This window comes from Amblyomma americanum, chromosome 5 (genome assembly GCF_052857255.1).
Source record: "Amblyomma americanum isolate KBUSLIRL-KWMA chromosome 5, ASM5285725v1, whole genome shotgun sequence".
NCBI classification, from domain to species: domain Eukaryota; kingdom Metazoa; phylum Arthropoda; class Arachnida; order Ixodida; family Ixodidae; genus Amblyomma; species Amblyomma americanum.
This window is the reverse complement of record NC_135501.1, coordinates 174,842,197-174,857,394: the sequence shown is the minus strand read 5'-3', so window position 1 is coordinate 174,857,394 and position 15,198 is coordinate 174,842,197. Positions and strand designations below refer to the sequence as shown.

General features: G+C 46.4%; 2 protein-coding genes and 1 pseudogene across 2 annotated transcripts; 2 read left to right on the top strand and 1 right to left on the bottom strand.

Annotated features, from left to right (window-relative positions):
* On the top strand, positions 1 to 3,973 carry LOC144134375 (uncharacterized; the record flags this gene model as incomplete). Its single annotated transcript, XM_077667298.1, has 3 exons — positions 1 to 149; positions 1,689 to 2,379; positions 3,843 to 3,973. Coding segments are annotated over 2 exons (684 nt in total), but the record flags the coding sequence as incomplete, so codon positions are not given.
* LOC144134374 (uncharacterized) lies at positions 3,036 to 4,529 on the top strand (annotated as a pseudogene).
* A 1,122-nt stretch (positions 4,530 to 5,651) lies between these two features.
* Positions 5,652 to 6,910, bottom strand: LOC144134373 (uncharacterized). The gene is made up of 2 exons (XM_077667297.1): positions 6,390 to 6,910; positions 5,652 to 6,328 (listed from the first exon to the last, which is right to left on the bottom strand). The coding sequence occupies exons 1-2, from the start codon at positions 6,682 to 6,684 to the stop codon at positions 5,652 to 5,654; spliced, it is 972 nt and encodes a 323-aa protein (XP_077523423.1). The 5' UTR covers positions 6,685 to 6,910.
* Positions 6,911 to 15,198: the final 8,288 nt, after the last annotated feature.

The window sequence follows — 15,198 nt, the reverse complement described above, 5'->3', positions numbered from 1 at the left end:
ACCGTCGCTCCGCATATTTCGGAGCTCACATTGGAATGGTGGTGCGACCAAAAAGGCCCCTCTGCCCGTCAACGCAAGAAAGCGTACAGCTTTGCCATCGAGGCCTACTGTTCGCCGCCATCGCTTCGCAGGAACACATCTGACTCGGGGTAAGCAAACTTTATGCTGTAGACATACCCTGCGAACGGCGTCCGACGCCAGCGTAGCCCCGGCACTCTTGTACTCTTCCATAACGCGCATACCCAAAGTCGTAACTCGCTCACTTGATATGGAAGTTTCGTCGCAACCGATTAGTGGGAGCTTTCTTCGTTTCAAGGAGCGTTTGTGGGCGGAAGCAATAAGCGCGAGTAACGCTATGTTAAGATGCGACCGTTTTCTATATGTTGAAGGGGCGGACGCCGAATCGTCGCAGAAACATTTTGCGAAACAGACGTACCGATGCAATCCTAACGGCCGCGTGCCCAGAGCGGTGCATATTGCTTTGCAAATCGGTTCTTGCAGTTTTCTCTCAACCACCGCTGTGGCTTAGTCGGCTAAAGCGCTCTGCTGCTAAATGCGAGATTTGTTGTTGTTGTTGTTGTTAGCCTATCAAAAGATGGCACATACCCACACTGGGGGATCGGCCAAGAATCGGGTGGCTATTCACCTGAACGCAGTTAACAAAAAGGAAAAGCACGTGGGAGCATAACACCGGTGAATTTTTCGTCATGAACAGAAAAGAGATGAGTGTTTTGATTTTAAAATTTTAAGAATAATAATAGAGTGATTAAATATTAATGATTTAGTCAAAATGTAATAATTGATAGAAAAGAAAAGGTTGAAACACTTAGCAAGGCAGTCGGTGAGATTCTATCAGGAAATTTTGAACAGCGGTGCAAACAGATCTGTGGCTGAACCCAAATGTGGTGGCGCCAAATGATAGCAAGAGCGGGCTGCTCAAACTAAGGCCAAGATGCTGCAAGGGCTCCTCCAGCAACCTTTTTCTCAGTGAGTTGAATCGGCGACAATACAGCCAAAAATGTTCAATAGATTCTGGCTCACGGCAAAATGCACAAAGGGGAGAGAGCGCCAAACCCGACTTGTGTAAATAGAAATTTAGAGGGGGGATGCGGCAGCGTAGCCTCGTCAGTGATACTTCAAGCTGCCGAGAGCAACAAATTTTCCTGTTCCAATAATATTTAAGGTGCTCATAATCCGCCGATGTTAAAAGTGATTAGGGATCGAGCCTCGTTCGCGGCGGCTTCGTTTTGATAGAGGCGAAATGCAAAAACGCCCTTTTACTGTACATGTACTTGCGTTCTAGGGCACGTTAAACAACCCCAGGTAGTCTAAATTAATCCGGAGCACTTCACTACAGCGTGCCTTGTAATGATATGGTGGTTTCGGTACGCAAAACCCCAGGATTTGATTTGTAGTTTCATCTCGTGGTTTTTCGAGTGGTAACGTTACTTGTACAGAAACAAGTATTTGTTACCAGACTAGCGTTTATTGATTGCTAGAGCCAATTTTTAATTGCAGTTTTAATCATGAAACACACTTTTCGTAAGGTCTTTATGCAAGAGTTGTATCTTATGTGCATTGAAATGTCTCGGTTCTTGGGCACTCTCCCATCAATGCACATACCAGTGTTACAGGATAAGTTTTGAACTTCATGAGTACCACAGCACTGCTTTGGATTTTCTTTTCAGACTTGGTATCGTCCACGTGTATTACACATGTTTCCGCAGTCAGAAGAAAAGTGGCCGTCCCTACTATGTGCAGATGTCTTTTCACATTACCACCGGCGTGCCTCGTACCACTGCCTGCGAATGCCCAGCAGGAAAGAGTGGAGCCTGCAGTCACGTCCTTGCAGCAGTACGCCTGCTAGCCCTATTGAAGGAGCAGGGATTTGCAGAGCCACCACCAGAGCTTGCCTGCAAGGAGCTGCCTCAGCAGTGGAGACGCCCAAGACAGAAAGGCATCAAGCCTACAAGTGTTCTCGACGTGGACTGGCGAGCCCCACGAGAAGGCGGTGTGCAGTTGCCAGTGACTGCTCGCCTTTCAGGTGCAAGCCTGTACTACCAGGATGAAGCTAGCCAAGTAGCCGCAATCCAGTCACTTGCTGCTGTGCTGGAGGCACTGGGTGACCTTCCCTTTGCCGCTGTTTTGCGGGACGTGCAGGTTCCTCTGGTAAAGACAACGGCAGGCCTTGCTCCAGTAGGCTCTCCACTGACATACCAGTAGTCGGACAGTCCACACAATTTTAAGACCTGGATATCATCCACCATAGCCCCTGGTGCAGGCACCAATTGTGCTGTCCCACGACCGGAGCAGTTTACTGGTGCAGTGCCGCACACATTTCCTGCTGTCATCACAGCTGATGAACAACAAATTCTGATGGTTAGCTTATTAGTTGTTGCTTTCGTTCACTGCATTTATCGGGTGCTTTTGCAGGTTTGCCATGTGTTTGTGGTAGCAAAAGTGTTTTGTCCAGCATATAGCGACTTCTTTTTACATATGACAGTAAGCATGCTCCTTGAAATGCTTCTGCTGTCCTAACTGTGCCATTAGTGCATACTGTCTATTTACATTCAGGTCTGAGTGAATAAGAGCACATATGGAGCACCATGTTTGGTAAATATTTGACATTCATTGACGAGGCCTTGCTGGCACTTACCATCTACATGCCACGTCATGGGAAGTGTTGCTGCTGGTCTTGCTAAAAGGTTTGAAGTGTAATCTCTCAAAGTTCACTGGCTGTGATAGCACCATCCAGGCTGCAAGGCCATTTAGTCTGGCGATGGCCGTCTGCTATGATAGTGTTCAAATCATGCATATATTTAGACCTGCTGCTCTTAACCACTGGGCATAATGTGCTCTTTATCTCATGAACTGGCTTACGGAACGATTACTGTTCTCGCCTCCTATGTGCACAGCTAAAACTGCTCACTTTATTGACTGATTCACAGCCAGCTGCGTGTTCTTGCTCTTTTTCTGTTGCGTTTCCAGTTTTTTATTGGTGCAATTTGTCATTCACATAATGTGCATTGAAAGTAATGAGCATCACTCGGAGCTCACCTAGCTGCCATATTACTTTTGACGAGTGCCAGGGGCAGTCGTACAGGGTAAAGAACCAGCGTGGTGACCGGAATATTAATATACTTATTTACCAACCACAATGATAGCCATGTTAAGCCATGTAATCAGCCCTTTGCTAAAGGTACTGTAGCTTAATAATTCACAAAAAATACCAGTTAGTGGTGAAAGTGAACTTAAATTTCATAATGAAGCAGCACTTTTCTTCTCTCTGGTTGCGGTCTTGTACTTTCCATTTACAGCCAAGGTCACCATCAGTTCATGGCTCATGTTTTCTCTCAGAATGAAGTGTTTGAGAATACTAAGCGCTGAAGCATGCTGCATGTTTGCACAGCCAACAGTTCGAACTTTCTGTTTCCATTGTCGCTGCCAAATGCTGCACAGTGATTATGATGCCTGCGACAGAGGGTGATTTATTTCTCCTGCTCCACCCCTGTAGATGGCCTAGTGTAAGGCGGTGTCTTGTTAACACTTCATAGAATAGGCCAAAAATCTGAATAACTCTGAAGCATGATATAACAAGACAAACAGCTATGCGGTAGCTGACAAAAGGCATAAAAGATGACTGGCTAGCAGTGAATTGTGAAAATTTCAGTTTGGCCATTGAATCAATCAACATTTTGCATGCTCACATTAGTGTCATCTGATGCACTTTTACTAGCAAAAGTCGAAAAAGACTGTATGTGCACCAAGCAAGATTATTGAGAACTGCTGAAATGCAACAAAGTGAAGACTTGCGGGAAATACATATTGTTTTTCTTTCCTAGCACCTTCAGCTTAGTCCTGAAGAAGCCCAGGAGCTATAAGCAAATACCAGGCAGGAAGCCCTGAGCGACAGGTGGCACTCGGCACGACGACACCGCCTCACAGCATCTACCTTTGGCAAGGTCAAGAGGCGGAAAGAATGGACAGAGAAAGGTTTAAGGAATCTCTTGGACCCAAAGGATCTGTCCCGGGTACGGGCTGTACAGTATGGGAAAAAAAAGGAGGCTCTTGCAGCAGAGCGGTATGCCGCTACAATGAGAGCTGCGGGACACAACGTGACCTTACAATATTGTGGCCTTGCTGTGCACCTTGGCTTTCCATGGCTAGGTGCAAGCCCAGATAGGTTGGTTTTGACCCGGAAGAAGGCACCTATGGTGTTGTGGAGATAAAATTCCCCTACTCTTTGAAGGACAGTGAAGCTGACACTGTAACCAGCAAAAACTTCTGTCTTGCATTTGTTGATGGTACACCTCAGCTCAAGAAAGATGAGTATTTTTACCAAGTTTTAGGACAGATGGCTGTCACAGAATGCAAATGGGCAGACTGTTGTCTTTTCTGAAAAGTGGATGGCTGTGGAGCACATTTATTTTGATCAGGGGAGGTGGGACAATGTTAAGCCACAGTTGGATGAGTTCTTTTTCAGTACTGCTGTGCCTTACTTTGCTGCTCACAACACTGCTGTGGTATAATTCTGAGATTGCATTCATCTGTGGTTTGAACACTCGTTTTTCTTCATTGTAGTGATCTACATTTATTGCAGCTAGTGGCTTTTTATACATAAGGCTTCTGTGCTAGACATTGGCTTCCTTTTCATCACCCATTCTATATTTTTGCATTTCCTGAATAAATAAAATGACACATGAAAGCTATTTTTGAGTTTAGATCAGCAGCAAATTACACCTTCAAAAACTAGCTCTAGTTGAAAGCAGGCTTTGTGATATAGAATAAAACGGTTGATTTTTGGGCTAGTTTGTGAAGCATATTGTGCTGAAGGGGGCCAGGAAAGAAATGGGAAAGATGCTCACTTATTGATTACCTGAAATTTCATTTCAGTATTACAGATACTGAGGAAAACGCAGACAAAAAGCCAAACAAGGCTTGACGAGGTCTGCGCTCCTTTACAAGGCATACAGTGCAACAGGTACATTTGGTCATCACAATTCACAAACGGATGACATAGATCATTGCAACTGACAAATACCCAGCAACGCTATACATATATACACACACACAGTAACATTTATGGTACAATGCAAACGTATTAAAACGGGCACGCCTGCATTTTCTGGCCACTTCCCAAACAAAATGAACCGAAATTCCTACCGCCATGATGGCACCAGCCCTTTTTAAGGAGCAAAATTTTGGTCATTCATCTAGGTGCCAAGTGGTCACTTTCATGAGTGTGACCCATCAGTACAGCACAGTTTAGTGCATCATTCTAGTTTCCCTTTATTACACTTGTTTTTCGTACAGCCATGATGGCACCAGCCCTTTTTAAGGAGCAAAATTTTGGTCATTCATCTAGGTGCCAAGTGGTCACTTTCATGAGTGTGACCCATCAGTACAGCACAGTTTAGTGCATCATTCTAGTTTCCCTTTATTACACTTGTTTTTCGTACAGGATTGCACAGAATCTGAGTCGTAATACTCTAGTCCTTGTGCCCTCTGATTGTGGGGGTGAGGGAAGTTTCTGCTCCTGTGTTATCTTGCTGCATGGTTTGAGGCAGTGAATAGAGGTCATCCTTTAAGTTATTCATTCATTAGCTCTGTTGGAGGTGCCAGCTGTTGCCTGCTTGGTTGTGAAGGTTTGCTCAAAGGGCTTTGAAAGTTTGTGAGAATAGCAGCCACAGTCCAGATTTGATTATGGAAGCCAGTGTGAGTGGGATCGGCCGATCAAATATATGAAATGATTTGACCCTTCTTATTCTCCTTTCTACATGGATCCTCAATGAAGCAATCTCCTTAGTTTCCCTGACTTGTTCAGAGAGGGCATTCCTGTGCAGAAATGGTAGAATGTTCAGCTTAACATTTTTGCTTGCCAAAAGGTCCTCAATCAAGAACCCCTTGTCTGCCATGACAGAATCATTTTTGTCCAACTTGAGGTTCAGAAATCCACTTTTCAGTACGGCCTCCCTGTCTGATATAGAACCTGTGTACAGCTCTGACACAAAGCTCACTAAGCCGTTTGGTGAAACACCAATGAGGCCTTTAAAGGTATTTGAAGTCTTGTAAGTAGAGTAGGAGCTCGACTGGAGAGACAGTGAGGAGGGCACCTCACACTTTATCTCTGTTGCATCCAAAATAACCCTTGGTAATGGATACATGCTGAATGCTGCAGGCATTGTTGCATCTATTACAGCTCTTGATACCCAGAGTGGTAGTTTGCAGAGTCTTATGTACATGAAGTTAATCCATGACACACACATACGTGACACTGTTGACTGAGTGATCCCAAAACGATGTGCCAGTTTGTGGCTTTTTGCTCCTACCCTAGCATTTTTTTTTCTGTTCTTCAGGACAAAAAATGCTGAATAAAGTTGATTGATTGAGACGAAGCCTTACAAGTACGAGGAGCAGTTCATTTTCTGCCATCAGCTTCCGCCGTCGGCCTCTGCTAGCTTTGATGCCAGCATTCCTCAAAACATTACTCCCATTCTTTCCGGGGTTGATGCAAGTCATCAATGCCAGGAAGTGCTGGTATGATGGTATTCCTGTGTAAGCAAGGAAGTCCTCATTTGAATGTTTAAAATGGTCAATGCCAAAGCTTGTTCTAATTTCTTTTTCTTCAAGACGTGCAGTGAGGCAGCGATTTTCTTGGAGTGAAAAGTGCAACTCTTTCTTCATCTGGAGCAGCTGCTCCTGGAGGACTTCACATTCATACTTATGTTTATTTCATTTGCCTATGCGGCAACCACACCCTCGAGACGTTCCACTTCACTGATAGGCTCGCCACTACCTAATAAAGGGGTTGTACCAGAAGCAGGTGAACAGCTGGCGGCGTCTCTGTTTCAGGTGCTTCGGACTCTAGAGTTGCTGCAGACGATCGATCAGTAGACTGATCACCAAAAAATTTTGCTGCACTGCCTTCTACAGTCGGTGCTTGAGCAGCAGCTTGATCTGATGTGCTTGTGGACAGGCGCTCAATGTTCGCTTCTTCGGTGATTTGCGAAGCTGTTCCTTTTTGCCAAAGCTGAACACACTGGGGCAGGCTGTTTGTCGTAGTAAGTTGTTGCCACATGATACACCAGGAATAAAGTCTGACAGCAGGAAATGCCTTGAACACACTCTTGTGCATTTTGTCACCTTGAAGTATTTCCCTTCGTCGCGCTTGATGGTGATGATCCACTTTTTGTATAATGTGGCATCTCTTGGGAAGCGATGATAAGAAACCTGCAAGTTTCAAGAGATGTACATGTAGTTAAAACCTGTATCAACAAATAATTCATCAGTAACCTATATTTGCTATACATAAATATTTGACCAGCGCGCGACATTTAAAAATACTCCGCCTGATAATAAACAGCTGAACCGCAACGGTGGAAGTGTTTGTTACCAGGCTGTTGTGGTCAATATGCATATTTGTCCAGCGGGCATTTTCGATCGCGAGTTTTCGCGATGCGGATTATTAAACAAATTGCGATCGGTCGCGATCGTGTTGTGCGCTAGAGCTCGGCAAACTCGGTGCGGTTCGGTTAGTTGGACCGCGTAAGAGCGATAATTGATCATGATCGTAAGTCCCCATGTGCCACCGGCGCGAGAATGTGCGTCCACCGCTTTATCCGCACTATCCGGCATTTCAATCGCGGCGCGAAGGTTAGCCTGTACCTGAGCAAAGCTCGGCATTAATGCACGCCCTCGTGACCACAGGCTTACAAGAGCGAGCGCCATGTCCACACCCTTTGCACATTCACAGCATCTGAATTTGCTCTAACGACAGGGCTGCTGTCACGGCTGTTGGGTAAAAAAAAAAAGTGCTGCTGTATACATGCAGATAACACGGGCACACCGCGGAGTTGACGCGAGAAGGAAAGGAAGCCTTTCACTAACATCGGTTAAGGTACAACGCGGTACTTTGTAACCGGTATTGTCATTTGTAGTCAACTCGAGGTTATTTATCCTTTTTTCACCGAGACGACTATTAATAATGGGTACCGGGTACGTCCGATGTTTCCCTACCTCTCGGGCACGGATTACACGGGTGTGAAAGTAAATACCACGCACCTTGTTACCGCTTCGATCCTTGGGTCCTCGCTGTTTACACCAGGGGACACAGCAGTGCGTCGGCATTTTCGCTATACAATGTGGGTCGATCTGCGGCTTGTGAATCCGCGCGGGCCTTGCGCATACAGTCTCCGCTTCCCATAGAGTAATGGCGGTTATGCTGCTTCCTCCAACCAGCTCCAACGTTGCTTCCTCGCCGTTACCAAGATGGCGGACTGAACTCTCAACTTGTGAACGAGATGGCGCTGCGCATTTCGCATATGGTCTATACATGGCTTGCACTGACGTCGTAGCTGGGAACCCTGGGATACTGTTCCGCCATGTTGGTGCAGTCGCAGCGGCCGTGGTGCACTTGATGCAATTCGCGCGTACGGTGTACTTCGATGGCGTTGCGATGGTTATCTGCGCTGTTGTTGGATGCTCCAACCGCACTTGTTGGGGGAAATCAACAAACACAAACTTTTTTCGTCTTCCAAAGGTCATCGAGCATCAAGGTGACCGTACGAAAGCTTTATGCGCGAAGCGACGGGAGGTGTGGCTGGCTTGTATAAAACGTGCCGATCTCAACACCGAAAGGACGGGCATACGTGTTTGCGGCGCCCACTTTGTAAAAGGTAAGTCCGTTGCATATGCACAGTGTTTATTTAGGTGCATGACGCACAAGCATAGCGGAAAATCTCATTTTAAACAAATTTTTCTTGCATTTTGTAGGCAGACCATCAAAACTGTGGGAGGAGACGGACCCGGACTGGGCCCCTACGCTTTTGCTCGGCTACAGCGCAAAACATGGTGATCCCGGTCGCCACGCTCGCGCGGCAAGACGACGGACCCAGAAACGCGCGGCTCAAGCGGAGTGTCAGGCTGAGGAGCCGGGAACAATGGAGGCTACGAATCCAAATTAACATTGGGCACATCTCTGCGAAGGCACACGTCACTGTCGATCTTGTCGCGCTACCGGACCGTCGAAAACGGCAACAGCGACGAGCTTGATCACTTAATGCGGGCCATAGTGCGCGACGCGACAGGCGAGACCTAAATTGTTGGTCGACAAATCTGTAGCGAGCGATAACAATCTCTCCACGCATGACCGTTTCTTTTTTGCGCAATAACTTGTTGGGTTTCCAAACTAAGATAAACCAGTAAGTTCCTTTCGTATGCCCATAAAAATAGAATAACTCGTGATTTAATCTGAAGTCGTCCAGGTTCAGTACATATGAAGAAATGAATCACTAGCCTGACAGTTTGTAAACAGTTCTTTTTAAAACTTTACTGAGTGATTTCTTACACTCAGTCACTTGTGGATTTAATAACCGTTATTTCTTTAATCCTTACAAAGATCAATGCCCTGCGGCTTACCTCTCCAAGTAGAAGCACCTTGTCCTCTTGCAGCTGTTTTGCCGACAGTCCCTTCACCCAGCCGCTAGTGAAATAATTATGCGCCTCGGTGGACTTAAACGCCTTCATTTCTTCAAGGGTCAGAAAGCTTGCAGAAAAAACAAGGTAATTGACGATGTCACCGTAACAAATCTCTGGAAATATGTCGACATCGCTTGTGTCCGTTCCCGGCCGCAGCATGAACGGGTCGATATTATCGCAGAGACGCACTTTTTCCGCATACCGAACCCGCTCCGACCCCGTAAGATCTAAGCGGTAGGTAGCGTCTAAAGGCTGCTTACTGAGAAGCGGCGGCATGCCACACAAAAGGCAACAAAATTGCACGTGTTACCACTAGCGAGGAAACGCGTGCGACACGCACTCCACCGACTCCGCACAGACTGCACCAACATGTCCGCCGCAGCGCGCGCCGCCGGACGTGACGTCACATGCAAACCATGTATTGAAGGGGCTTTAGAATTCGACGAGTTCAAAGGGGTCTAGTGTGTAAAGGTTGAAGCAAACATGCCAAGTATTTCTGTGCTAACATTTTAAATGGTGAGCTTAATTATCACCGAACAAAGTCGCGTAGGCGTTCAGGCTTCTCTGCTGTGCACCGCGACGGGCAGAGGCCGCAGTGATGACGTCACATGCGATGGCGCTATGTTTTCACCGAAGAAACCGTTTTTTAGGGAAGTAAGCCAGCGCCACCGAAAGTGAAGACAGTGACGCATTGTTTGGCGGCATAGCACGACGCACGGCAGCGGACATCTGAAATTTCGTCAACGATGACGTCATCACGACTTCGCCCGGCCTGCCCCAACACAGTGAGGAGAAGCCTGAACATCGTCGCGGTTTTAATCGACGACTACGTCACCATTTTAAATGCTAGCGCAAAACTGCTTGCCATGCTTCACCTACAGAAGCTTCGGACATTCGAATACTTGATTCGTCTCGATGTCACACACACACACAAAAAAAAAAAATTTCAGCTTCCCTTTACGCGATGGCAGGTGCTGCCACCGGAGGGGCTTGTGCGACCAAGGTTGCGATTCCCGAGCAGCCTCTCGAGACCAATAATTGAATGAATTGTCACCTGACATGGTCGGCAGGTTTGCTCACAATCCGGTCGGCACGTTTTGATGACGCCACAAGGTCCCGCGATCAAGGTGGCTCACCGGCCACCTATGTTGTTTTATTGGAGATTATTCGTGGATTTTTCGCTCACTGCCAACGACGCCGGCTTTTCTGCGACACGGGCTTCTTAACCCTATCTCGTTAAAATGGCGTATGCACACGGAGGTGCGCTTGCGTGAATAGAGTCGACATAGATGTAACTCCTAATTTTCCATCTCAAGTCTCAGGCTTCTTAATCGCCCGTTTGATGGACGCTGTAGGAACACGCGTAGGCGGCGTAGGAGCACGCGTACCTTGAATCTGCCGGATGGGGGCAACGATGAGAGGACAGAGCTATAGAGTGTGTACAAGGTACGTTTGTGCAAGTTATCCCTCATGGCTTCCAAAATCCTGTTAGCATATCCCTCATGGCTTCCAAAATCCTGTTAGCATTTTCGTACTGTAACGAACCCAGCGAGAGAAATCAGTCAGTTTGTCGAGTGATGAAACTGCAAGTTTCACAAGTAAAGAGTCGTAGAGCGCCAAAAAAAAAAAAAAAACTTTATGCTCATTAATTTTGCAATGGTACTTTTATGACGAAAGTTTCTTCTCTCAGTAGATATCAGGATAGCACGCCACAATGGCTCAGGGGCTTTATATGGCGTTCAGCTGCGGTGCACGGGCTCGTGGCTTTGATTCCAGCTGCGGTACACAGGTGCAATTCTACGCAGTCGAGATGCAAAAACATCATATCTGTGTGCATCAAAGCGGCACTGAGAATTCAAATCGAAGTTGGCCTGCATCGTCATAGAACCTTTCTAATGACGAAAGGCACTACCTTCCCTGAAAGCAGAAACAGTTTCGTAAACTAGACAAGGTCAAGAAATTGAATACGGAGCTGTCGCAATCACCGGCCGTTTTTTCAAGCAAACTGCAACAAGTTTTTCGTCGCGGATCTCAGAGTCAAGGCTACACCACCACAAACTTCCAAACGGTAATCACGCAGTACTTTTTGTTCTTGGCGTCACGAGTTTGAATCGAGTAAAGGAAAGGGGGAGGGGAGAGGATGTTTTTTAATTCAATTTTCTCATTAACATAGCACGAAAAAGAGCTAAGAATCTGTTTTTAGTAATTAATACGAAAAAATGGATGGAGTTCTCGGCCTCACTTTGAAGGGCGACTGCACTACTTTCTGAGAATCTCACGATATTCAAGGACTCAAATTTGTACAGGCTGTAGGTAAAGCATGCTAATTTTCTTCTTCTTTTTTTTTTTGAGCTACCATTTGAAATGGTGACGTTATCAACGACTAAATTTTTGAATTCTCCTCACAGCACCGGTGGAGTGCGGAGAAGCTTGATGCGACGTCACGGACGGTCAGATTTCAAATTTCCGCTGCTGCCAACCGCAGCACCCTAGCGTGCGTTTTTAGATGCTGCTAATCAACTTTCGTCGGGTTTTTATCTTAGGTTGCGTTGGTTATCTTCCCTACAAAGCAAGTGTCTATGCGTTGGAAATTTAGCGATACGATAATGACGTCATCACGCGCCCCAACTTGGCTCTGTGCGATGCGAAGCTTGAAGGCCGTTGGGATTTTAATCGGCTATCACGTCACCGTCCAAATGCCCAAAAGGAGTTCGCATACTTTGCTTGCAAGTTTCACGCATTCAGCTCACTGCATGGTGTGGGACAGCCCCTACAACCCTGCTATATCCTCCTTCACCTCAACCCAACCCGGGAGGACTGGGAGGCGACCCGGCCTGCTCGGCTGCTCCGACCTACAGGCCCAACGAGCCTTGGTCGGGCGAGCCCGGGCGGCGGCGGCCGACGCCACTGGGCTCCCGAATTAGGTAGGGACGTCCACCTAAGTACCTATAGTACTGGCCCCCTCTGGGTCAGCTCATGCATAATAACCTTCTGTAAGTGTATCTGCCTATAAATGTTTTCCACCACCACCACCACGCCGAATTCTATAACCTCTCCCGTCGCCCTTTAAGGAAAAAAAAAGTGAAAATTGGTTTTTGGGGAAAGGAAATGGCGCAATATCTGTATCACATCTTGGCCAACACCTAAACCGCCTAAGGAAAGGGATAAAAGAGGGAGTGAGAGAAGAAAGGAAGAAAGAGGTGCCGTAGTGGAGGGCTTCAGAACAATTTCGACTACGTGGGGATCTTTGACGTGCACTAACGTCGCATAGCACATGGGCGCCTTTTCCATTTCCCCTCCATTCAAACGCGGCCGGGTTCGAATCCGGGAACCCCGGCTCAGTAGCCGAGCACCCTAACTACTGAGCACCGTGGCGGGTCCCGAGCTAGTCAAAAATAACACAGAGACGTGCACATCGGCACGTCTGATGGCCCGCAGTATTACCTGAGCGTGTAAAAATTGACTGCTGTTAGTTTTCGGCTCAACTAGCAAGGTTATTGCCGACAACATGGCATAAAAACTAGGCGTTTGCACTGTATGCAGCGTAAATGCCAACAGTCACTATAATGTAAAACATGGTCGTCGAAATGCGTACCCAAGCGGATCCGGATGTAACAGCTGTATACCAAGAATTCAGCTCATGCATGTTTATATTGCTCCGTAACTGCGGCATACCACGTTTCGTTTGTCTTAGCCAGTGTGCAAACCATTACCAGTTTGTTGAGGCAACAAACAGAAATCATGTAGGGGAGTTTCAGCGAAGTTTGGTAAGTGGTGGTAGTGGTTTTGATGAAGAAATTTAAAAACTAAAAGAAAGATAAGGAAGTGACCACAGACATACCGTGCCTCTCGTTTCCTGGACACTTGGTCAGTAGTTGAGGAATAATAGGGAAAGCAAGGGTGATAGCTAAGATGAAATGGACAGGAAATAAGGATAGTAAAAAAGAATAGCACAGGTAAGTAAGTTACTATTTACAACTGTGGATCGCATTTACGGACGTAAGAGAGAAAGTAACGACTAATACACTAGCCTCTGTCTGAAGCTCGCAAAGCACGTATTTTATAAATCAGCCATAAACTGAACCTTATTCAAATTCGAATGTCTCCCCACACAGATCCTACCAGGCATGCACCTATATACTTGACGCCACACCCCCTCCCCGCTTTCCCATTATTTATAAGAATAGTAAGAGATACTATAAAAAAATTATAGCATCCCGAGTTGCCCATTTATGTAGCTAGTTTTCTCCATTTAAGTTTGTACCCACTTTTTAGTTTTTAATATCATTTCTATTGAAAGTTTTCTTGGAATATGCGCTTTATGTAGGAATGTGTATGTATCTTTCGCTTTAGTTTCTTTGTTTTTCTATATTTTCTACTTCAGTCCAGTGTCTCATAGCCTTTGATGCCTTTTCCTTTTTTGGGGGTTTTACCGTAAAAACCGGACTATAGGTAGACCCCCTAACTAACCAATTCTAAAAATGAAAAAGATCTTTTTCAATGGGAAAAGTACCGAAAGACATCCTTACTTTGAAACAAATGCGACTCGAGAGGTTGCACAATGGTGACAGTATTTAATTTCATTTAAATGCTGCTTGTATGTACACCCGGCAAATTTTTTAACAATATCGCGCACCAATCGGCCCGCGTGTTTGTTTCTGGCACAGGCAAGTACGGCGCCGTAGAGCAAAGCCCTCCTCTTCATGAATCGCCGCAACCAGGATGGCGAGCCTTTGAAATGCGCCCTCGTGAGTCTAGAGGCACGCGCGATCTCTGCCGCTTTCACGCGGATGCATTCGGCAGTCACAGGCAGCGATCTTGCTCGCAGCGCAACGTTTCCTTCCTATTCTCGACACACTACGGTCTGCCCACGAAATGATGTTTTCTTCTGGTTGCTGCAAGTTGTAATACGCAGCTTCTGCCTCCGCCAGTACTGAATGCTCTTTTCGGATACTCCAAATTCGCGCTGTGCCGCCAGGTTCCCGTGAGCTTCCTCGTACTCAATCGTGTTTTTCTTGAAGGCGACGGTAAATTGCCGTTAGCTTCCGCTTTGCATCTACTAAAACGCAAAATGGCGGCACTGCTGCTGATGGCGATGGAGGCTGCTGACTTCATCCACCCATTCTTACAAGACTTCCGTATTTTTTCCGCCAATGACCGGTATATAAGACGGGGGTCCTTTTCACCATGGTTTTTTGAAAAAAAGTTAGACCTATATTCCGGTTTTTACGGTATTCTAATTTATTTTTTGCTTTTGCTGCCTCCTTTGTTTGGGCAGCCTTAGTGACATATTTCACCTCATAGCTTGTACACTGTGTTGTGGCCAGCTCTTCACCTTTGCGGTTCGCATGCACCAGCAGAGACCCGTTGATCCTCTGCTTGAGCCAGACTGTGGCGGGGGCGAGAGTCTCGCCGGAGGTTCCTGCAGACCTCCTACCACGCTGTGGAAAGAAGAGGGCTTCATGCTCTTTTGATGAGCATGAGTGCATCAACTCGTGGCCTGCACATTGTGCTGCTGCCTGCTGTTCGCATGCACCCCTACATATTCGTATTTAATTTGCATGTTCCACACCCCTGATAATAAATTAGGTCAGTGTGATACCAGCACCTGTCAACATGAAGACAGAAGAAATTTCCACACCACTGCTAAGAAATTAAGTCAATGCGATACCACCACCTGTCAGGATGAAGACATGTATAGTAAAGTGACTGAGCAGCCAA